Source organism: Scyliorhinus canicula, chromosome 3 (assembly GCF_902713615.1).
Source record: "Scyliorhinus canicula chromosome 3, sScyCan1.1, whole genome shotgun sequence".
NCBI classification, from domain to species: domain Eukaryota; kingdom Metazoa; phylum Chordata; class Chondrichthyes; order Carcharhiniformes; family Scyliorhinidae; genus Scyliorhinus; species Scyliorhinus canicula.
The window spans coordinates 121,991,272-122,015,952 of record NC_052148.1 but is presented as its reverse complement, the minus strand read 5'-3'; the positions used below and the strand labels follow the sequence as shown (position 1 = coordinate 122,015,952).

The window sequence follows — 24,681 nt, the reverse complement described above, 5'->3', positions numbered from 1 at the left end:
CTTAATCTCTCCTCATACGTCAGTCTTGCCATTCCAGGAATCAGTCTGGGATACATCTTTATCTATCCGACTAGAATGTTCTCAAAAACCCCATTAAGTTCGTCAGAATTGATTTCCCTTTCATAAATCCATGTTGACTTTGTCTAATCCTGTTAATATTTTCTAAGTGTCCTGTTATTGCATCCATTATAACAGGCTCTAGAATTTTCCCTCCTATTGATGTTAGGCTAACTGGTCTATAATTTTCTGTTTCCTCCATCCCTTCTTTTTTAAATAACGGGGTGTGACATTTCCCACACTCCAATCTGCCAAGGACCTGCAGAAACTTTGGAAAATGACAACAAATGCATCCACTATTTCCACGGCCACCTCCTGTAGTGCCCTAGGGATTTATCGGCTTAGTGTCACTGACAGCTGACAGGAATGATTGCAGGGTGTTTCTCTAAGGTGCAATGAAATCCATCCATCCATCCACCCCCCCCCCCCCCCCCCCCCCCCCCCCGTTTTCAGACAAGATACTGCTCTAAAAGCACCCAAGGACTGATTACCATCTCCAGTAAAGACAAAGGAGCAGAACGACTATGGCATCTCATAGATGTGGGTGTAATTGCAGAGCCAGGCTGGTGTCTTCCGGTTTCATCTTGGAATACACAATGCACAGGGTTAAAAGTGAACAGAGAGCTGCCCAGGGCCTGTCTGTGTCTGTCGGTTTGTTGTGTGTGCAGCAAAGAAAAGCAGCTGAAAGGTTTCCACACTGAAGGTGTGATACAGAAACGGAAGCATTGCTTCTGAACGAAGGAAATAACCACCTTTTGCAGGAAGATCGAAATACCGTGTGTGATTGTGGAAGTCAAGCAGTCAGCAAAAAGGAACACAGCTGGAGGGGAATAAAACTGAAATCTCTCCACCAAAGCACAGAACAGCCAAATTGCAGAATCAGTCGCCTGCAGTAGTCAACTATTCTGGAATCTAGATAAAAGCAAATTACTGCGGATGCTGGAATCTGAAACCAAAGAAAATATGCTGGAAAATCTCAGCAGTTCTAGCAGCATCTGTAGGGAGAGAAAACAGCTAATGTCGAGTCCAGATGACCCTTTGTCAAAGCCGAAATCTATTTGTAACACTTCATCTTCTGCTCTGCACAGGATTGTTCCATACAACTTTTTATTTATATTTATTTACTATTGGACTCAAATTCTTACTTCTAATCCATATGAATGTAAAGATTCTCCTCATCTTTTTGGTAGTTAATAAATTTACTCTGTTTTAGGATTATATTCACTGGAGTTTAGAAAGAAAAGTGGTGTGGGGGGTGGGGGTCTCATTGAAACCTGTAAAATTCTAAGGAGTAGACAGGAAAGATGTTCCCAATGGCAGGAAGAGCCCAGAACCAAGGGTCACTGTCTTATTCCGGGGGAACCATTTAGGACTAAAATCAGGTCTTCATTTCTTCACCCAGAGAGTGGTGAGCTTTCTCAACCGCAGAAAGCATTTGAGGCTAAAAAAATTGTATGTTTTCAAGAAGGAGTTAGAGATAGCTCTTGGGGCTAAAAGAATCGAAGGATATGGAGGAAAAACGGGAACAGGTTACGGAGTTGGATGATCAGCCATGATCATAATGAATGGTGGAGCAGGTTTGAAGGGTCAAATGGCCTACTCCTATTTTCTGTGTCATCTCAAGTGTGGTTAAATTGGCTCCTTTTAAACAAAACTATTTTGGAAAAGACATCCAAATCATATTAAACCTTGTTGCTACCACCAGAGGGTGGGTCGAATAAGCAGAGCCAGTGTTCTCTCCTCACCCGGGTCTTTAAAATTTAGTGGTATCCCAGCTGGATGGTGACAGGTTGAGGGGTCTCGCCTGGATCAACAACTTTTGGGGAACCGCACCTGGGGCTCGGCAGAACACCTTCCAGAGATTCATGTTAGGATAATGTTCCACAATCGCTACCAGTCACGCCACACAATCTTCACATGGCACAACTTTGTGGCTAATTATTTGAGCCTAAACAGCAACCATCCTCAATAGCCGAGTCATATCAACCGAGATCTCCGGGTTCATCCTTGGTCTATAGAGAGACCGTTATACTAGGAATGAAGTCATTAGGACTGTCTTCAGAGGACCAGTGACAATAATGAGTCACTATAAAATCTTGATAGTGTTAACACCTACCAAACAGACGTGTTGGTCACCCATCATTCTCTCATGGTCACTGTGGCTGCATCCTTGAATTTCCTGCCTAACATAAATGAGGGGAACCATCACCATAAGGACAACAATGTTTCAAGGATGCCAATTTGTCATGTCTTAAAAATATAATCAGAACCTGTTTCCAGCCGTCTTCCCAAATTTCACAATAACAAAAAGTGGTCAATATAAAAATGCTTTCAAATTGGGCTTTTCTCAGTAGATTCATATTTTTCCAAATCCAACAAGATTCGCTTAGTGCTTTGGTTTGGCTACAGCACAAAATTATAATATATATTACATTTATCTTATTTTTCTCAATTTTTAACATGCTTTGTTATTACCAATCAGATTTTAAACGTGAAGATTTGCATTGCTGAATGACAAACAATGGAATAGGAGGCCTGCCCTTTGTTGCTGAAAATCGTCATCTAGGTATAGTATTGGAGATAACAAAAAGAATGGCCTCCTGGTCAAATCGGGAATGGTTGTAAACCATTAAACAATTAGCCAGAGGATGAGGCTCCAAGAAAACTCTGACTCAAAGAGGAGGGAGCTCAGCATATTAAGTGCAAAAGACAAGAGTGAAACATTTGGACTTCAGGCTAAAGATAGTTCCAAATGGGTGATTCAATCAGCCTTCTCCTGAGTTTCCCAGCATTCACCGACGGCAGTCTTCAGCCAACTCAAATCAATCCCAGACAATATCAAGAACCAGTTGAGGGAACTGGACATTGCAAGGCAACCCAACACATTCTAAGTAGGGTACCGAAGACTTGTGCTCCAGGCTAACATGTCCCTAACCAAGCTGTTCTAGTACAGCTACAACTCTAGCAGGCACCCGGAAATGTGGAAAATTGCCCAGGTCTGTCCTGTCCACACAAAGCAGGACAAATCCAATTCAGACAATCAACCCATCAGTCTCCTCTCAATTATCAAAGTAATGAAAAGTGTCAGTTCTATCAAACAGCACATACTCAGCAAGAACCTACTCATTGATGCTCAATTTGGGTTCCCTTAGGGTCACTCAGCTCCAGACCTCATTACAGTCTTGGTCCAAACATGGGCAAAAGGGACTGAATGAATTCCAGACATGATCCAGCTGAGAGTGACTACTTTTGACATCAAGGAAACATTTGATTGAGTGTGGCATCAAAGAGCCCTTGACTGAAGTCAAGAGGAATCAGACGAGAAACGTTCTATTGGTTGGAGCCATACCTAGCAGAAAGGAATATGACGGTGTTTGTTAGAGACTAATCATCCCAGCCTATGACATCACTGCAGAAGATCCTCAAGGTAGTGTCCTAGGCCCAACTATCTTTGGTTTCTTCATCAATGACCTTCCCCCCCCACCAGGTGGTCAGATGTGGGGACATTCATTGATGATGGCACAGTACTCAGTAACATTTGTGACTCCTTAGATACTAAAGTACCCAATGTCCACGTGCAGCAACACCTGGACAAGATCCAGATTTTGGCAAGTAACATTCACTTCGCACAAGTCCCAGGCAATACCTATCTTCCAACAAAAGATAATCTGACAAGACATTTTCCAGGGCTGAGAAATTTACAGTTATGAGGATAGATCAGAGAGGTTGAGATGGTTCACCTTGGAGGGAAGGTGGCTAAGAGATCGGATAAAGATGTTAAAAATCATGAGGGGGCTGGACAGAGTAGATATGGAGAAATTGTTCCCGCTTGTAAAGGGATCAAGAATAAGAGGGCACAGGGTGGCACAGTGGTTAGCACTGCAACCTCATGGCGCCGAGGGCCTGGGTTTGATCCCAGCCCTGGGTCACTGACCTTGTGGAGTTTGCACATTCTCCCCATGTCTAACCCCCACAACACCACGAGGTGTGCTGGGTAGGTGGATTGACCACACTAAATTGCCCTCAGAAAAAAAAGAATGAGAGGGAACAGATTTAAAGGGATTTGCAAAAGAAGCAAATATGCTGCGCGAAAAAAAAATTTCTCCACACAGTGACTGGTTCGGGTCTTGTATGCACTTCCGGGGAAGTGTGGTGGAGGGAGGTTAAATTGAGGCATTCAAGAGGACTTTAGATAATTACTTTAGTAGAAACAATGTACAGGAGTACTGGGCAAAGGCACTTAGTCATGATGCTCATCAAGAGCCAGTGCAGTCACGATGGGCCGAATGGCCTCCTTCAGCACCATAACTATTTTGTGATATTATAACCATCTCCTCTTTACCCACTATCAATATCCTGGGTGTTACCATTGACCAGAAACTGAACTGCACCAGCCATATAAATACAGTGGCTACAAGACCAGGTCAGAGGCTGGCAATTTTGTGGCACGTAACACACTTCCTGACCAGTCCATCATGTACAAGACACATGACAGGTGCATGGTGGAATACTCTCCAATTATCTATGAGTGCAGCTCCAACTTCAAGAAGCTCAACAACATCCAGGAAAAAGGAACCAACATGGTCTGCATCCTGTCCACCACCATTTCAGTCCCTCCACCACTCATACAGAAGTGACAGCAGTGTGTACTATCTATAAGATGTACTGCAGCAACTCACCATGGTCTGTTCGCCTGCATCTTCCAACCAGTGACCTCTTCTACCAAAGAAAAGCAAAAACAGCAGATGCATTGGAACATCAAGTTCCCCTCCAAGCCACACACATTCCGACTTGTAATAATATCGCCATTCCTTCACTGTTGCCTGGTCAAAATCCTTTAACTTCTGACCAGCACTGTGGATGCACATACAATTCAAGAAAGCATCTCACCATCACCTTCACAAAGGCCATTAGAGATCATCCCCATGAACAAATAATTTTTTTTAAAACAAGGCATCCCAGGACAAAGATGGACAATTAGGGTGCAGACTTGGTTAGCCTATAGCTATCTGGCTTACCACCACCTTCCTTCTGGTCCAGAGTAATGAACAAGGGCTCTACCAAAATTGGTCTTCAGGTAAAACCTTCAGGTACACTTAATTTTCTTCTCCCACCCCACCTAAGTACCACGGTTTCGCCATAGTTTCAAACACCTTTTCACTAGGTCGTTTACAACCGTGGAAACACTTCAACAAACATGCAATTGCTACAACAAAATGCAAACAGCATTTCAACCCATATTTTTGTCCAACATACTAATGTTCAAAACCTTCTATGGCCTTGCCCATATTTGCAATCCTTCTAGTCCTACAACCCTATCCGCTTTTAATCCTTCCAGCAAGTATGCCAAAAGAAAGTATTTCAAATCCATGATGCAAATTAAGGTTGAAATATGCACCGGTGGAGCATCTAACACACCAGCTTTGTATGTAAATCTCATCCAAGGTTTAGTTAAAATGATTAGCTCCTCAAAATTACATTTGTTCAGCATACATTTGCTTTGTAAAGCAGCCCCAAGAACAAATTGATGTTTTGCTTTCAGGCCAGACAACATCTTTGCAAGGCAGCCATAATCAGTCCCTTCTCCCCCATTCTTCCAAATCAGGGAATTTCTGTATCTCTGGTCAGCACCGAGCCATAGCAATGCAGCTGAGATCAGTGGCATGGTGAAAAGTCAAACCTTCAGCTAATTACTCCACTGTACTGTGCATTGGTGCAGAAAGAAGCAGTGCCACACAAACTTACTGCATGCTTGAATACAATAAATAATTACATTCACTATAAGATCACTAATAAGTCTAATTTTACACACAAGTGGTAGAATATAGAATTCAGTATCACAAAGATGGCTCAGATAGATGCATTTAAGGGAAAACTAAATAAACACAAGGAAGAAAGGAATAGAAGGATATATTGATCAGAAACTGCGGATGCTGGAAATCTGAAACAAAAATCAGAAAATTCTGGAAAAACACAGGTCAAGCATCTGTGGAGAGACAAACAGAGTTAATGTTTCAGGTTGATGACCTTTCATCAAAAAGGTTATTTTGCCACAGGACTTCTTCAAAATATAAAAACATAGGTGATTTTGACTCCAATTGGCAATATTTTACTGCAGTAGATATGTACAGTGGCAGAAAAGGTAGAATTTGAATATGAGAGGACTCATTTAGAGTTTCATCAACATACTTGCAAGATTGAATACATTGTAAACCAGGAAGGAATATCATTTTAATGCACCTGGATTATGTTTTTCTTCAATGAGACAACAGTAATATAATCCTCCACCAACATTCCAGCTGCTTAAGACAGCAAGTAGTCGAGCTAGAAAGATCAGGAAGGTCTGGGGTTCAATTGTTGTTTGCACAGATTTAACTAATACCAGCCAAGGGAATAGGGACACTGCAAATGACATCAGAACCTGGGGGAGGGTTGAAGTAACTAAATCCAAAAACTCAGTCTCTAAACCCAGAGACCAAGAGAAAACATTTGGAAACGGTACTAGGAAGTGTCCAAGATTCAAGGAATTGTATTGTACTAAAGCACCAAAAAGCTTTCTGGGATCCATGGAAAATAGCAGAGATGCATAGGGGCAAATCAACAACAGCAATTTAAAAGGCTTAAAATGCGACTTTACAAAATAATGTTTAAAAGGTGCAAAATCGAAATAACATCAGAAAGGAGACTGAATAGCAGTTGGAGACTGATCAGATGACTCAAACAAAGGCATACCGACCACATCCAGCAGAGTGGAGCCGCTGATTGGCTGTTGTGGGAAAAATTTGCTTCAGTGCATTGCAGTCACTGTATCCAGAAGGTAGTTTGTGGAGGAGCTGTTGTCAAGTGACAGTTAAACCACAAACACTTCTTCAGTGTTTCCCTCCCTACCTCCTCTTCTAACCAAAACAAAAACAATCACTGTAAGGATCCCAGCCGAGTAAATATCAAGAGGGAGACTAGAGGGCAGGTAAAAGTAGAAATAAGTTGAACCGTGACATCACAGCCAGCAGGTAAGTGATTGGCTGGTGACTGGTAAGTAGCTTTTCTTTTCCCTGAGGTGTTTTGATAAGGGACGGTTTTTCTATTTCTATTTTTTTATCGTGTGATTGGTAACAATTTTTCTTTTTTTTTCCCCTTTTTCATTTATCTATTATTTTAATTATAGTTGACAGACCCAGGGGGGGCGATATGTCATGGTCAGCGGGGCCCTGGATGGGGCGCCGGTAGTTCTAGTCAACATGTACACGCCCAATTGGGACGACACGAGTTTCATCAAAAAGACCATGGCAGAAATCCCGGACATAGCGACGCATCGACTAATCATGGGGGGGCGGGACTTCAACTGTGTACAGGATCCAAAGATGGACAGATCAAACCCCAAAACGGGGAAAACCTCAAGCATGGCAAGGGAACTCAGTCACTTTATGGAGCAGATGGGAGCAGTGGACCCCTGGAGGTTCGCCCACCCGGGGGAGAAAGAATTCTCCTTCTTCTCCCCAGTACACAAGGTGTACACCAGAATTGACTTCTTTGTGGTGGGGAAAACGGTGCTTCCAGGGATAGACAAAGTGGAATACTCCGCAATTGTGATATCAGACCACGCTCCACACTACATGGACGTGCGGCTAGAGACGGGAAGGGCCCAGCCCCCACATGGAGGTTGGACGGTGCCTTACTAGCTGACAAGGCCTTCAGATAAAGGATAGCGCGGGCCATAGCGGAGTACACGGAGAACAACCAAAACGGGGAGGTCTCATCCTCCACGTTCTGGGAAGCGCTTAAGGCCGTACTAAGAGGGGAAATCATTGCCTTCAAAGCGCAAAGAGAGGGAGGAAAGGGTGGCTAGGCAGAAGCTGGTCGACTCCATACTGGAGGTAGACCGTAAATACTCAGAGCCCCCAACCGTAGAGCTCCTGGCGGAGAGAAAAGAACTACAAAGGAACTTTGACCTGCTCTCCACCAGGAAAGCAGTGCACCAACTCCGCCAGGCGCGCGGGACCCTGTACGAGCACGGAGACAAAGCCAGCCGCCTGTTGGCACACCAGCTGAGAAAGCAGGCAGCCACCAGAGAAATTGCGCAAATCAGGGGTACCAGAGGCACGTTGGAAACAGAACCAGAGAGGATTAACAAAACCTTCAAGGCCTTCTACCAAGAGCTGTACACCTCAGAGCCCCCAACAGGGAAGGCTGGGATGAACCGGTTCCTTGATGGACTGGACATACCAGAGAGGGCAGAAAACGGGACCTGGAAGCACCACTAGCACTGGGAGAGATCACGGACAGCATTAGCTCCATGCAGACGGGGAAGGCGCCAGGACCGGACGGATTCCCGGCGGACTTCTACAAAAAATTCACGACAGCGCTGGCCCCGCACCTGCGGGAGATGTTCACAGACTCGCTAGCTAGGGGCACACTGCCACCCACGTTAGCACAGGCCTCAATCTCGCTGATACCTAAGAAAGACAAAGACCCAACGGAATGTGGGTCATACAGACCCATATCTCTGCTGAACGCAGATGCCAAAATACTGGCCAAAATCCTAGCCAAAAGATTAGAAGACTGTGTACCTGAGGTGGTCACAGAGGACCAGACGGGCTTCGTCAAAGGTAGACAGCTTACCTCGAACATCAGGCGCCTGCTGAACGTGATAATGACCCCCTCCGGGGAGAGAACACAAGAGGTGATCGTCTCCCTGGACGCAGAAAAGGCTTTCGACAGAGTCGAATGGAAATACCTCATAGGAGGTACTGGAGCGGTTCGGGCTTGGAACAGGGTTCACCGCTTGGGTAAAGCTCCTATACAACGCTCCCATGGCGAGTGTACGGACCAACAATACCAACTCCCAATACTTCCAGCTGCACAGGGGCATCAGACAAGGATGCCCACTGTCCCCGCTGCTGTTTGCACTAGCAATCGAACCGCTAGCAATCGCGCTCAGGGCAGCAAAAAATTGGAGGGGGATCCGAAGGGGAGGCAGAGAGCACAGAGTCTCACTCGATGCAGATGATCTGCTCCTCTACATCTCGGACCCACAAAGCAGCATGGACGGAATCATCGCGCTCCTGAAAGAGTTTGGAGCCTTCTCGGGCTACAAACTCAACATGAGCAAAAGCGAGATCTTCCCAAAGTGCTGGACGAACTTATCATGGCGTTCGTATGGGGGGGAAAAAATGCTAGGATCCCAAATAAGGTCCTACAAAAAACAAAATCCAGGGGGGGGCTAGCCCTCCCGAATCTACAATCCTACCACTGGGCGGCAACAGCCGAGTGAGTAAGGGGATGGATCCAGGAGCCAAAAGCCGAGTGGGTGCGTGCGGAGGAGGCCTCGTGCATGGGGACCTCCCTCCGGGCCCTCGCCACGGCAGCACTCCCATCCCCACCCAAAAAACACTCCAGCAGCCCAGTGGTGACAGCCACCCTCCAATCCTGGAACCAATTGCGGCAGCAATTTGGCCTGACCAAAATGTCGGACAAGGCTCCCATCTGCAACAACCATAGGTTCACACCAGCACTGACCGACGCCACCTTCAAAAGGTGGAGGCAGGACGGGGGGGGACACTGACAGTCAGGGACCTATACACGGACGACAGGATCGCAACACTGGACGAACTGACAGAGAAATTTCGTTATGGGGGTTTGATGGCTAGCTAAGGCCCAAAACCAAACTGTAAATAAATGCCTATAAACATGTGCCTCGGCCATATTGGGGAATGTAAAATACATATGCCGGCTAAAGGGGGCGGCCACAGTTGTTATTATGAAAATGCTTACCTGTAAATATACATGTTAATTTTTGCGTGTTTTTTTTTCTTTCTCTCTAATAATTTGTAATTTGTTGGATATAAAATATGAAAACTCAATAAAAAACATTTTTTAAAAATTTTAAATTATAGTTGGACTAAGTTAAGCTTAAGATTAAAAATGGCAGGAGATCTCAGACCCGTGTTATGCTACTCTTGCTCAATGTGGGAGCTCAGGGACGTGGCTGATGTCCCTGGCTCCTTCACGGCAGGAAGTGTGTCCAGCTGCAGCTCTTGTTAGACCGCATGACGGCTCTGGAGCTGTGGAGGGACTCACTTTGGAGCATCCGCGATGCTGAGGAGGTCGTGGATAGCACGTTTAGCGAATTGGTCACACCGCAGATTAGGATTGCAGAAGGAGAAAGGGAAAGGGTGACCAAAAGGCAGAGAAAAAGCAGGAAGACAGTGCAGGTGTCCCCTGCGGTCATCTCCCTCCAAAACAGGTATACCGTTTTGGATACTGTTGGGGGAGATGGCTCACCAGGGGAAGGCAGTAGTAGCCAGGTTCATGGCACCGTGGCTGGCTCTGCTGCACAGAATGGCAGGAAAAAGAGTGGACGGGCTATAGTCATAGGGGATTCAATTGTAAGGGGAGTAGATAGGCGTTTCTGTGGTCAAAAACGAGACTCCCAAATGGTATGTTGCCTCCCAGGTGCACGGATTAGGGATGTCTCAGATCGGCTGCAGTACATACTGAAGGGGGAGGGTGAACAGCCAGTTGTCGTGGTGCATATAGGCACCAATGATATGGGTAAAAAAGGGGATGAGGTCCTACAATCAGAAATTAGGGAGTTAGGAGCCAAGTTAAAATGTCGGACCTCAGAGGTAGTAATCTCAGGATTGCTACCAGTGCCACGTGGCAGTCAGAATAGAAATGAAAGAATAGGCAGGATGAATGCGTGGCTTAAGAGATGGTGCAGGAGGGAGGGGTTCAGATTTTGGGACATTGGGACCGGTTCTGGGGGAGGTGGGACTACTACAAATTGGACGGTGTACACCTGGGTCAGACTGGAACCAATGTCCTTGGGGGTGCTTTTGCGAACACTGTTGGGGAGGGTTTAAACTAATGTGGAAGGGGGTGGGAACCAAATGAGGAGGTAAGCGGACAGTAAGGAGGTAGTAACAAAAGCCTGTAAGGAACTAGATCATGTAGTCAGCATGACCAAGGGGAAGAGTAGGCAGGGAGCAGATGATGATCGCAAAGGGACTGGTGGTCTGAGGTGCATTTTAATGCAAGAAGTGTAGTCGGTAGGGCAGATGAATTTAGGGCTTGGATTAGTACCTGGGAGCATGATGTTATTGCTATAACTGAGACTTGGTTGAGGGAATGGCATGATTGGCAACTAAATATCCCAGGATATCGATGCTTCAGGCGGGATAGAGAGGGAGGTAAAAGGGGTGGAGAAGCTGCATTACTGGTCACAGAGGATATCACAGCTGTGCTGAAGGAGGGCACTATGGTGGACTCGAGCAATGAGGCAATATGGGCAGAGCTCAGAAATAGGAAGGGTGCGGTAACAATGTTGGGGCTGTACTACAGACCTCCTAAAAGCGAGCGCGAGATAGAGGTACAAATATGTAAACAGATTATGGAAAGATGTAGGAGCAACAGGGTGGTGGTGATAGGAGATTTTAATTTTCCCAACATTGACTGCGATACACTTAGTGTCAGAGGTCTAGATGGAGCAGAGTTTGTAAAGAGCATCCAGGAGGGTTTTCGAGAGCAGTATGTAAATAGTCCAACTCGGGAAGGTGCCATACTGGTCCTGGTGTTGGGGAATGAGCCCGGCCAGGTGGATGAAGTTTCAGTCAGGGATTACTTTGGGAATAATGATCACAATTCCGTAAGTTTTAGAATACTCATGGACAAAGACAAGAGTGGTCCTAAAGGAAGAGTGCTAAATTGGGGGAAAGCCAACTATACCAAAATTCAGCAGGAGCTGGGGAATGTGGATTGGGAGCAGCTGTTTAAGGGTAAATCCTCATTTGATATGTGGGAGGCTTTTAAAGAAAGGTTGATTAGAGTGCAGGACAGACATGTCTCTGTGAAAATGAGGGATAGAAATGGAAAGATTAGAGAACTATGGATGACAGGTGAAATTGTGAGACTAGCTAAGAGGGAAAAGGAAGCATACATAAAGGTCTAAGCGACTGAAGACAGACGAAGCTTTGGAAGAATATCGGGAATGTAGGACCAATCTGAAAAGAGGAATCAAGAGGGCTAAAAGGGGTAATGAAATATCTTTAGCAAACAGGGTTAAGGAAAATCCCAAAGCCTTTTATTCCTATATAAGGAGCAAGAGGGTAACGAGAGAAAGGGTTGGCCCACTCAAGGACAAAGGAGGAAAGTTATGCGTGGAGTCAGAGAAAATGGGCGAGATTCTTAACGAGTACTTTGCATTGGAACTCACCGAGGAGAGGGACATGACGGATGTTGAGGTTAGGGATAGATGTTTTATTACTCTAGGTCAAGTCGGCATAAGGAGGGAGGATGTGCTGGGTATTCTAAAAGGCATTAAGGTGGACAGGTCCCCAGGTCCGGATGGGATCTATCCCAGATTACTGAGGGAAGTGAGAGAGGAAATAGCTGGGGCCTTAAAAGATATCTTTGCAGCATCCTTGAACACGGGTGAGGTACCGGAGGACTGGAGAATTGCTAATGTTGCACCCTTGTTTAAGAAGGCTAGCAGGGACTTCCGGTTGCGGTGATGCGGAGCTAAGCCGCATGTTCGGCAGCTCCCGCTATTTTTGGACTTTCGGGCTCTTTTAAGGGCCCGCAGCGGCGCTGGTTCGACTTATCCCCGGGTGGGAACGCGGCCACTGTGCTCAGCTGCCGGTGGATGGGCTGGACCAGGAGTGGAGCAGTCAGAAAATCGACTTTGTAGCAGAGAAAGGTGCGAGGCAAGGAAAACAAGATGGCGGCGGGTGGGGAACCAGCAACGTGGCAGCAGTGGGCGCGGGAGCAGCAGGAGCTGCTTCAGCGCTCCTTCAGGGAGCTGAAGGCTGAGATCCTGGAACCGTTTACGGCCTCGCTGGACAAGATCATGGCGACTCAGACTGCAGAGATCCGGCAGCTACAGCTAAAGACCTCGGAGAATGAGGACGAGCTCCTGGGCCTAGCAGTGAAGGTGGAGTCGCACGAGGCGCTTCACAAGAAATGGTTGGCAAGGATGGAGGAGATGGAGAACCGCTCCCGTCGGAAGAATCTGCGGATGTTGGGCCTCCCGGAGGGGCTGGAAGGTTCAGATTTGTGGGCCTACGTGGCTGTGATGTTGAATTCGTTAATGGGCGCGGGGTCGTTCAAAGGACCCTTGGAGTTGGAGGGGGCCCATCGAGTGGTGTTGAGGAAGCCCAGGCCGAATGAGCCGCCTAGGGCGGTGCTGGTCCGTTTTCACTGCTTCGTTGACCGTGAGTGCGTGCTGAGATGGGCGAAGAAGGAAAGGAGCAGCAGATGGGGGAATACGGACATTAGGATCTATCAGGACTGGAGCACGGAGGTGCGAAGAGAAGGGCTGGCTTTAATCGGGCGAAGGGAGCGCTTCACAGGAAGGGGGTGAAGTTTGGCCTGTTACAGCCGCTCGCCTTTGGGTCACTTACGAGGTCCGCCATCTCTACTTTGACTCTCCGGAGGAGGCCTGGGCTTTTATCCAGGCAGAGAAATTGGACTCGAACGGAGGACTGAGGGGCTGGGGAATGATGTACATTGTTTCGTTTTTATCGGTTGTATTTGATGTTGCTTTTTTGTTGCTCTGCTTCTTCGTTTTATGGGGCTGTTATTTATTTGCTGTGGTGCTTTTTAGTCTTTTCCACTGGTGGAGGGTTGGGGAGCTGTTCGCGGTCCCGCTGGGTCATGTGCCCATCTTTTTCCCACGTGTTGGGCTGGGGGGCGGGGTTCGGGATGGAAGCGCGGGCTTTCTTCCCGCGCTGGAAGAGTTGGGGGCAGGGCCGGCACTAGGAGGGGAGATTGGTGGTTGCGTTGCATCGGGGGGGTCGTCGGTATGGCGGGGGTAGCCGGGGTCAGCAGGAGTCGGCTGACTTATGGAAGTACAATGTTAGGGGTTACGCAGCTGGGGGGGGGGGGGCCCTAGCTCGGGGGTGGTGGGGGGGTACCGGGTTGCTGCTGCAGGGGCCGTAGGGAAATGGCTGGTGAAGGGGGGCTGGGAGGGGGGTCTGCCACCGTGGGGAACGGGCCGGGGGGTTCCCTGGGCACGTGGGAGAGCTATGGCTGATCGGCGCAGAGGGAGGGGAAGACCCCCCCCCCCCCCCCCCCCCCCAGATTCGGCTGGTCACATGGAACGCGAGGGGGCTGAATGGACCGGTGAAGCTGTCCCGGGTCTTGGCACACCTGAGGGGGCTGGGAGCAGATGTAGCTATGCTCCAGGAGACGCACCTTAAAGTGGCGGATCAGGTGAGGCTGAGAAGAGGCTGGGTAGGACAGGTGTTTCACTCGGGGCTCGATGCGAAGAATCGAGGGGTGGCGATTTTAGTTGGCAAGAGCTTGTCATTTGTTGCGTCTAATGTGGTGGCGAACAGTGCAGGTAGATACGTAATGGTGACTGGTAGACTTCAGTGGGAGCGGGTGGTTCTGGTCAATGTGTACACCCCCAACTGGGACGATGTGGGCTTCATGCGGCGAATGTTGAGCCGGATCCCGGACCTGGAGACGGGGGGTTTGATCCTGGGTGGGGACTTTAATACAGTGCTGGATCCGGCTCTGGATCGTTCGAAGTCTAGGACGGGTAAGAGGCCGGCGGCAGCCTCGGTGCTGAGGGGGTTTATGGATCAGATGGGAGGGGTGTACCCTTGGAGGTTCTTGAAGCCGGGGGTAGGGAGTTCTCCTTTTTCTCCCATGTCCACAAAGCTTATTCCCGGATTGACTTTTTTGTCCTCAATAGGGTGCTGGTCCCAAGAGTGGGGGCGAAGTATTCGGCGATAGCCATATCTGACCATGCTCCGCATTTGGTGGACCTGGAGCTGGGGGAGGGGAAGGATCAGCGCCTGCTATGGAGGTGAGATGTGGGGCTTCTGGCAGAGGAGGAAGTGTGTGGCCGGGTCCGTAGGGGTATAGAGGGGTATTTGGAAGCCAATGACAACAGGGAGGTGCAAGTTGGAGTGGTTTGGGAAGCGCTGAAGGCAGTAGTTATAGGGGAGCTTATATCCATTCGGGCGTACAGGGAGCGGGGGGGAGAGGATCGAGAGGGAGAGGCTGGTGGAGGAAATGGTAAGGGTGGATAGGAGGTATGCGGATGTCCCGGAGGAGGGGCTTTCGAGGAAGCGGCGCAGTCTCCAAGCGGAGTTCAATATACTGACCACCCGGAAGGCGGAGGCGCAGTGGAGGAAGGGCGGTATACGAGTATGGGGAGAAGGCAAGTCGGATGCTGGCCCACCAGCTCCAGAAGCAGGAGGTGGCGAGAGAGATGGGGGAGTCATAGATGCAGGAGGGAACTTGTGTGGGGTGACAGGGACATCAATGGGGTGTTCAGATCCTTTTACGAGGGGCTGTACCAGGCAGTGCCCCCTAGGGAGGTGGGCAGAATGGACCGCTTTCTGGATGGGCTGGAGTTCCCAAGAGTAGAAGATGAGCAGGTGGAGGGTCTGGGGGCCCCAATCGGGTGGGGGGAGCTGATGGAGGCGCTGGGGAGCATGCAGACAGGGAAAGCACCAGGACCTGATGGGTTCCCGGTGGAATTTTACAAGAAGTTTTCAGATCTGCTGGGCCCGCTGCTTGTAAGGACCCTGAACGAGGCGAGGGAGGGGGGGGGCTCTGCCCCCGACGATGTCTAGGGCAATTATCTCTTTGATCCTGAAGCGGGACAAGGACCCCCTCCAGTGTGGGTCCTATATGCCGATCTCGCTCCTTAACGTGGATGCAAAGTTGTTGGCTAAGGTACTGTCCAGAAGGGTGGAAGATGTGGTCCCGATGGTTATCCATGAGGACCAATCGGGGTTTGTGAAGGGGAGGCAGCTGAATGTCAACGTGCGGCGGCTTCTTAATATTATGATGATGGCGCCGGTGGCTGGGGAGGCGGAAATAGTAGCATCGATGGATGCAGAGAAAGTTTTTGACAGGGTGGAGTGGAGTTACATGTGGGAAGTGCTGAGAAGGTTTGGGTTTGGGGAGGGATTCATCAGCTGGGTGAGGTTGCCGTACAGCTCCCCGGTGGCGAGTGTGGTGACGAACGGGAGGAGGTCGGAGGACTTCCGGCTTTCCCGGGGGACGAGGCAGGGGTGCCCATTGTCTCCCCTGCTCTTCGCGTTGGCGATTGAGCCCTTGGCCATGGGCTGAGGGATTCGAAGAACTGGAGGGGGATTGTGCGGGGTGGGGGGGGGGGAGCACCGGTTGTCGTTGTACGCAGATGATTTACTGTTGTACGTCGCGGATCTGGCTGGGGGATGCCAGAGGTGTTGAAGATACTTGGGGACTTCTCGGGCTACAAGCTCGATGTGGGGAAGGAAAAATGAGCTGTTTGTGTTGTACCTGGGGGACCAGGAGAGGGAGATAGGGGAGCTCCTGTTGAAGAGGGCGGAGAGGAGCTTTAGATATCTTGGTGTCCAGATAGCTATGAACTGGAGAGCCCTGCACAGGCTTAACTTTTCGAGGCTGGTGGAGCAGATGGAGGAAGAGTTCAGGAGGTGGGACGCGTGCCGCGTTCGTTGGCGGGCAGGGTCCAGTCGGTTAAAATGATGGTGCTCCCAAGGTTTTTGTTTGTTTTCCAGTGCCTCCCCATATTGATTCCGAAGGCTTTTTTCAAAAGGGTGAATAAGAGTATTCTGGGGTTTGTGTGGGCACGGAAGGCCCCGAGAGTAAGGAGGGTATTCCTGGAGCGAAGAAGGGAGGCAGGCGGTAATACTGGGCTGCGAATGTGGCAATGATTCGCAGGTGGGTGATGGAGGGGGAGGGTGCCGCATGGAAGAGGCTGGACGTGGCGTCCTGTGTGGGTACGAGTTTGGGCGCTTTGGTGACGGCCCCACTTCCACTCCCCCCGGCAAGATATTCCACGAGTCCGGTGGTGGTGGCGTCCCTCAAAGTTTGGGGGCAGTGGAGGCGGCACAGGGGAAGTGAAGGCCTCAGTGTGGGCCCCGATACGGGGCGACCACCGGTTTGCACCAGGGAGAATGGATGGTGGGTTTTTGAGTTGGCACAGGGCAGGCATCAGGCGGATGGGGGACCTTTTCCTCGATGGGAAGTTTGCAACTTTAGAGGAGTTGGAGGGGAAGTGGGGCCTCCCCCCTGGGAATGCTTTCAGGTATATGCAGATTAGGGCGTTTGTTAAGCGGCAGGTGGCGGAGTTCCCACTGCTGCCGCCTAGGGGGGTGCAGGATAGGGTGCTCTCGGGGACGTGGGTCGGTGAGGGGAGGATCTCGGCAATTTACCAGATGATGCAGGAAGAGGAGGAGGCCTCGGTGGAGGAGCTGAAAGCGAATTGGGAGGAGGAGCTAGGGGAAGAGATTGACGATGGGACGTTGGCGGATGCCCTGGGGAGGGTGAACTCGTCCTCCCAGATGTTCTGGGCATTTCCGGCGTTGGAGGGGTTTTGGAAGGGGGTGGCGGGGACTTTGTCCAAGGTGGTCGGTTCCAGGGTGGTGCCAGGCTGGGGGCTCGTGATCTTTGGGGTAGCATCGGAGCCAGGAGTGCAGGAGGCGAGAGAGCGAGAGAGGCCGGTACACTGGCCTTTGCGTCTCTAGTAGCCCGGCGTAGGATTCTCTTGCAGTGGTGTCTGCTATTTTTTCTCGTATTGTTATTAGTTATTAATTTATTACTTTGTATTGGGGGGGGATTTATGTTTCTGTTTAGTTTTACACCTTGTTTACTTTAATTGTTGGGAGAAAATATGTTGTTGAAAAATTTGAATTAAAATTTTTTTTATTTTTTTTTTTTTTAAAAAGGCTAGCAGGGATAATCAGGTAATTATAGACCGGTGAGCCTGACGTCAGTTGTAGAGAAGCTGCTGGAGAAGATACTGATGGAGAAAGTGAAGTCTCATGGGGTCCAGCTGTACTAGCTAGATGGATAAAGAACTGGCGGGGCAACAGGAGACAGAGAGTAGTAGTGGAAGGGAGTTTCTTGAAATGGAGAACTGTGACCAGTGGTATTCCACAGGGATCCGTGCTGGGACCACTGTTGTTTGTGATATACATAAATTACCTAGAGGAAGGTATAGGTGGTCTGATTAGCAAGTTTGCAGATGACACTAAGATTGGTGGAGTAGCAGATAGTGAAGGGGATTGTCAGAGAATACAGCAGAATATAGATAGATTGGAGAGTTGGGCGGAGAAATGGCAGATAGAGTTCAATCCGGGTAAATGCAAGGTGATGCATTTTGGAAGATCCAATTCAAGAGCGGACTATACGGTAAATGAAAAAGCCCTGGGGAAAATTGATGTACAGAGAGATCTGGGTGTTTAGGTCCATTGTACCCTGAAGGTGGTTGTGCAGGTCATAGAGTGGTCAAGAAGGCATACGGCATGCTTTTCTTCATCAGAAGGAGTATGGAGTACAAGAGTTGGCAGGTCATGTTACAGTTGTATAAGACTTCGGTTCGGCCACATCTGGAATCCTGCGTACAGTTCTGGTCGCCACATTACCAAAAGGATGTGGATGCTTTGGAGAAGGTGCAGAGGAGGTTCACCACGATGTTGCCTGGTATGGAGAGCGCTTGCTATGAAGAGAGGTTGAGTAGATTAGGATTATTTTCATTAGAAAGACGGAGGTCGAGGGGGGACCTCATTGAGGTCGACAAAATCATGAGAGGTATAGACAGGGTGGATAGCAAGAAGCTTTTTCCCCCCCAGAGCGGGGGACTCAATTACTAGGGGTCACAAGTTCAAGGTGAGAGGGGAAAAGTTTAAGGGAGATATGCGTGGAAATTTCTTTACGCAGAGGATGGTGGGTGCCTGGAACACATTGCTGGCGGAGATGGTAGAGGCAGGCACGATATTTAAGATGTATCCAGACAGATACATGAATGGGCAGGGAGCAGAGGGATACAGATCCTTAGAAAATAGGTGACAGTTTTAGCAAGAGGATCTGGATGACTCAGGCTTGGAGGGCCAAGGGCCTGTTCCTGTTCCTGTGCTGTAATTTTTCTTTGTTCTTTCATCATTTTGCGGGTGGCAGGTAGGTGTCGAGTAGGCCTGTGGCCCACTGGAGGCCCTTAAGCAGGCAATTAATTCTCAGTTAAAGGCTTCATCCCACTGTCATTCCAATTTCATGCGCAGCAGGAGAGGTCTGCACACCTTGCGTCAAACCTATGAAGGGGGAGCAAGTAAGGTGGGTGCCTCCTTCCTGGGCTTCATGTGCCCATCGAAATCCACTCCACATACCAGCCCCTCCCCCTGCCCGGTCTGACATGCTCCGGGCCTCCCAGAGATCCTGAACTTACCTGAGCCTAATATATTACTGGCAGTGACCGATTCAGACGTGGCATAGAGTTGCTGACCAATCAGAAGTCTAGAGATGAACTGAAGTCCCACCTCATCCTAACTAAAAGGGCCATTACCCAAATATTAAAGTGGGGCAAACCAGACAAGGAAAAAGTGGTTCACTCCCTGACATTTACACAAGGTGCATGGAGCACTGCTCGTGTACACATGAGGTGGTATTCTAGAATCTTCACTTTTGAGGAAAAATAAACTCTCCCTGCTTAAGACACCCCTCCAATTTCAAAATTATTGGTACCCAATTAGTGCATACAGCTCTGAAAGATTATTAGGATTAATTCTTTGGAAAAATTAGAGGCTGAGGATAAACCTTGAAAGAGGATAGTGCAACCATTCCCTCATCCCAAAATAGTTTCCATTGGTAAATATTGTTCAAAGAGGAGATATTTATTATACATCAATTGCACAGCACAGCCTGGCCCATCACAGTATTTATGCTCAACAACAGCCCCTCCAAATCCTCTTCATCTAACCTCATCAGCATAACTTTCTGTTAATTTATTCCTGATGTACATGACTCCTCTGCATAGACAATAGATCTCTGTATAATATTTAATCAATCTGCTGCATTTATACAAATTAACCTGCAACATGCCCTTCCATTGAACTGGTCTATTTTACTCGTACAACCTTGTAAAAAGGTAAATAAGAAAATCATATCATAGAATCATAGAATTTACTGTGCTGAAGGAGGCCATTCGGCCCATCGAATCTGCAGTGACCCTTGGAAAGATGACCCAAGCGCACACCTCCACCCCATCTCCGCAACCCCACTTAACCTTTTTGGACACTAAGGGCAATTTAGCATAGCCAATCCACCTAACCTGCACACCTATGGACTGTGGGAGGAAACCGGAGCACCCGGTGGAAACCCACGCACACAGGGGAGAATGTGCAGACTCCGCATAGACAGTGACCCAGGCCGGGAATCGAACCTGGGACCCTGGAGCGGTGACGCAACTGTGCTAACCACTATGCTACCATGCTGCCCACAGTATTAACGTGGGTTAATAGCCACACGGTTTGCCCTAATCTAATTCTATGCGTATCAACAAACCCAAAATTTAGTTAATAACAAGCAACAATCCATTGGCATAAGTGACAAGATGTCTTTTTTTGTCAATACTAAAAGATGAAACCCACTTTTTTTTAAATGAAAAGGACATTTACTCCTCAATTGTGATTTCAATACAATACTTCAGGTCTTTTTTTTGCCATAGAGTTCAAAATTACTCAAATCTTTGCATAATTAGTATTGGATAGAGTTCAAACATTCTGAGATCTCAATTACACAAAGCAGGTACTGTAAAAAAAAAAGGAACAATAACTGAATGAAATGGAGATGCGGAGTCCGCAGATGGAATAACTGGAAAGTGCTGCCAGACCTCTCAAAAATGATAAAAACTCAAGTTACCTTTCTCACTGCTAGGTTTCAGCAGAAATTACTAAGCAAAGTGCACCTTACTGCTCTGAGGTGGGTAGAGCCACATATTTACCCGAGTTAAGTATTTAAGCCTCTTCTGTGGGCCATTTCTGCCAATTTTGCAGCTCTATTGTGACTCATTCAAAGGCTTGCATTCACAAACTGTAGTAACTGTGAATACAGTAAGGAGCTGCTTTGTGCAAGCTTTCCGGAAAAGCCTGACAGACTGGTCTCAGCAATTAAAGGCCTTGTGATGCCAGCTTGTAAGGCATTCTTAATTCCAATTCTCACGATCATGAATTATAACAGGAGTCTTGACCTATAGAATGACGCAGGTTACAAATTGGGGAGATCTGCAAGTAAATAAAAACAAGTAGCCTCCACAACAGTAACTGAGGTGACATATTCCACATGGTAGGGTAACATCAATTAGGAAGAAGAAGCAGCTAAAAAAGATTTCTAACTGACAACTGATTACAAGTTTGAAGTACAGTGAAAAAGAGAGATTTTTTAACTCAAAGCGATTTCAGTTATATTATTAAAGGCCACTTTTTAATGCTGCATGTTTGCAAGGAAAACATTCAACTCAGGCATATCAACAGGGAAAAAGTTATATTGCTTTCAATATTTGTATCATAAATCTAAATGATTATTAGTTACTTATTTTTTACCATCTTGGATCAGCAAGCTGAAACCTAGCCAAAACCATTCTGCTCACGAGAGAAATGAAATAAAGCTGAGAGTTCCACAGAATTGTAAATGAAACTCAAGAGTTCCTCAGTTAACAGCCGCATGAAATGTTGATTTTCATACTTTTTAAAACTATATTTTAATTGAAGCTTATAATGTGGCAGTCACGAGAGCTATTTTGTATTTATGGGCCCAAATTATCTAACAGTCCAATCAGGAGAGGTGACATTTATTATATGTGTAATCATTGCATTGCGAGAGCCACGAATTTCATGTGGGCCAAGGTTTTACAATGCAAGATTTTAATAATGCCAACCAAAATGTTTAACTGACAGCTCAGTTATAGAACATATTGGATGCAGCAAAACCTAGCATTTTTAGCGAGATGTTGTTGCCAGTAAGTGCATGTTCTTGCTCTCGACCTGATGCATTGTGCATAACAGTAACTTTTCTCACTTATAATCCTGGCCAATAATTTACAACATTCCTCCACACCTATCCATTCTATGCATGAATGAATACATGTCTGAAACCTTACATAATCAAAGTAACAAATAATCCAAAACCTCAAGCAAAGCACAGGCTTGTTTATGTCAATGTAAATGTTACAAAATCATTTAATAAAACACACAAAACGGCTATTTTCAATAAAGCTCAGAAATCTGTTAAAACTCATAAACGGACGATTATTTTACAAAAACAGACATTACATGGGGCTCACATACCAATGACCTCCTTAAGGTGACCTTTTAAGTCATGGTACCTCAACTCCTTACTTCTTTAGATGGAGTTATCTTGTACCAGACAGCTGTGCAATAAATGCTAATGCATTACAGCAGAGGAGCAGTTCAGGCCCATCTAAATTAATTCACCTATCTCCACAGTGTAAAATGTCCATTGTTTTTGGGGGGTTTTTTCTCCACTATTCTATCTCTGAGCTCGTTCGGAATGTTGATCACTCTTTTGTTAATAATTTGCTGCAACATTTTACCAGATTGAATCACAGTTATATAATACCAGATGGTTACAGAACAAGCTTACAACCTGTAACCAAACATTAACCAAGCTCATGACCTCCAATTTACCATTCATATTTTCAGATGAAATATTTATACCAGCCATGAAGTCCAGCAATGAACATGGTGGTTTCCCAAGTGTTTATACTGGCAGGTAATAAGGAATTTTAACATTTTCAGAAAAATAAATATTCCATTGAATTTTAACTGGAAATGAAAATCAATTGCACTTCGATTTAAACAAAAAATTAGCTCACTCATTCTTCATTGTAATAGATTATCTCAAAGTTTTCCTTGTTTAGACACACTGAGCATCCCGAAAATTTCATGATTGTGATTGAAAAATGTGACGTGCAGGAAACAATACTATTTTTTCCCCCATTTGTTTTGAAGCAGGAATCAACATCAGAAATATAGCTTGTGTAAATACAGTACTGCTGTCCCTCACCCATTCCTGCCAAAGAGCCAGAAATCAGGCACAAAAAGAGATGCCTGCTCTGTCAGTATACATGTATTGCCAATTTAACTCTATGCTGTAAAGTTAAATATCTAAATAAATAATGTAGATCCTAACCAATCCCCAGAGGTTTCTTTAGTTTGCCCTTACACTGCAGCTTTGAGGCAAAAGGGATCTCATCCTTCCCATTCATAAAATAATAATTGGTGCGAATGGCCATTTCTCCCATCTTCCTACCCTAAACTGGCATATGCTCACTGACATAAGTGCCCTTGTCTCATTCTAGAGGGGGCACTATTAATAAAAGACAAATTGCATGCATTATCAGTTTGAGTGGGCAAACCTATTTCAATTCATCTCTCTCGCAAGAGCTTTCCATTTGCAGTATCTAATTGTTTCTTAAACGATTCCTGTCTTGCTTCCAGAACACTTACTGGAAGTCTACTCCAGTTGCTTCGACATAATTTAGTATTCAGGTATGGCTCACTGTGCCCAGCAAGGTCCCTTTGAAATCATTTCAATAATTGTTTTCCTTAATTAGAATGTGATTTAAGTTTTAATACAAACTGCTTCAAGGATGACAATGTAGAAAAAACTACAGGGCACCACCTGCAATCTCACTATATAGTTCCATAAGTGGCTAACATGTCTTTCTTTCTGCAAGGACTCTATTTGCGATATGCACAAAATAACGGGTAAAAAATAGCATGCAATAAATTTCCAAAAGTTAATTCTTCAAACTCAATGGACCAGTATGCGATGTTACAACTCGATGGTTTCGAAGCAGCGCATGATCTATGCGTGTAAAGATCATTTCTACTTGTGCAAGTGCATTAAGGGAAGTTTCATTCTGAATTCACTTTCAGGTTTAGGATATGCCTGTGCATCGAGACATCGAATAAATGCAACACTGGAACTGAACTATTCATGAAGATGTCGGTTTTAAGATCTCAAATGAATTTTACAAGATGAAAACACAAGTGACACCGAACTTCAATTCAGCCCTGGGACAGTTAATGGGGATTTCTAAACCTGCATTCTGCCTGAATTAGATGGCCATGTATCTTCACCGTCAACCCAAACTCTGAACTGCCTGCGCGCGTCCTGCTCACAGACCCTGAAAACATCCCCCGGTCCTTTACTCACCATATTACAAATTGAAGCGATGTTTCTGACAGTCATTAGTTTGCAGCCTGTGGTTCCTGCGCCATCTTTATGAAAATATTATGAACCGGGGTGGTGGGGAGAGAAAGAGGGTGGGCAGTGAGGAGGAAGCTTCGCCTGGAGTCGGCAGTGAAAGCTGAGCCGGCCCGGGGAGTCTGCCAGGCGGCCACACGGAGGTAAACAAAGCGCCGGAGCCGGGCTGCGCTCTCCAGGCCCATCAACTGCCCAGTCAGCCCTCACGCCGAATATTAACAGTTTCTGGCCTTGCAGCAGCAACTCACTCGCCGTGCTTTTTGCTTTAAATGCATGGTGGTGGCGATTCCCTCCCTCTCTCCCCGCTGTCCGAGCAGCCGCCAGCCCGGTGTCCACACTCCAGATCCCCGGGATCTCTCGTGACAGCTGGGCAGGAAGCAGCGGCTTTCTGATTGACAGCCCGAATACCCAATCACAGCACGAAGCCAGCTGCCACTCAGCCGTCAGTCAGGGCTTCCTGGCCAATCGGTGTGCGTGGGATGCGCCCCCTGGGTTTGGTCATGTCCATGGTCCCCAGTCATTAACAGTTTGGAAAGGGGGATGCTTGTAAATCTCAAGGTCAGCTCAGCAAATTGTGTATCCGCATTTTGTTAGAATGTT

General features: G+C 47.1%; 1 protein-coding gene across 3 annotated transcripts in view; it reads right to left on the bottom strand.

Annotated features, from left to right (window-relative positions):
• usp46 (ubiquitin specific peptidase 46) overlaps positions 1 to 24,454 on the bottom strand; it is a 94,679-nt gene extending 70,225 nt beyond the window's left edge. For 2 of the 3 annotated variants that reach the window (XM_038791193.1, XM_038791192.1), the window contains exon 1: positions 24,031 to 24,453. Coding sequence is in view for 2 of the 3 variants with exons in the window: in XM_038791192.1 (XP_038647120.1) it covers positions 24,031 to 24,066 (36 nt within the window). In the remaining variant the exon portion in view is untranslated. Of the gene's footprint in view, positions 1 to 24,030 lie in introns of all 3 variants that reach the window. The other variant, XM_038791191.1, reaches the window with a different exon arrangement.
• Positions 24,455 to 24,681: the final 227 nt, after the last annotated feature.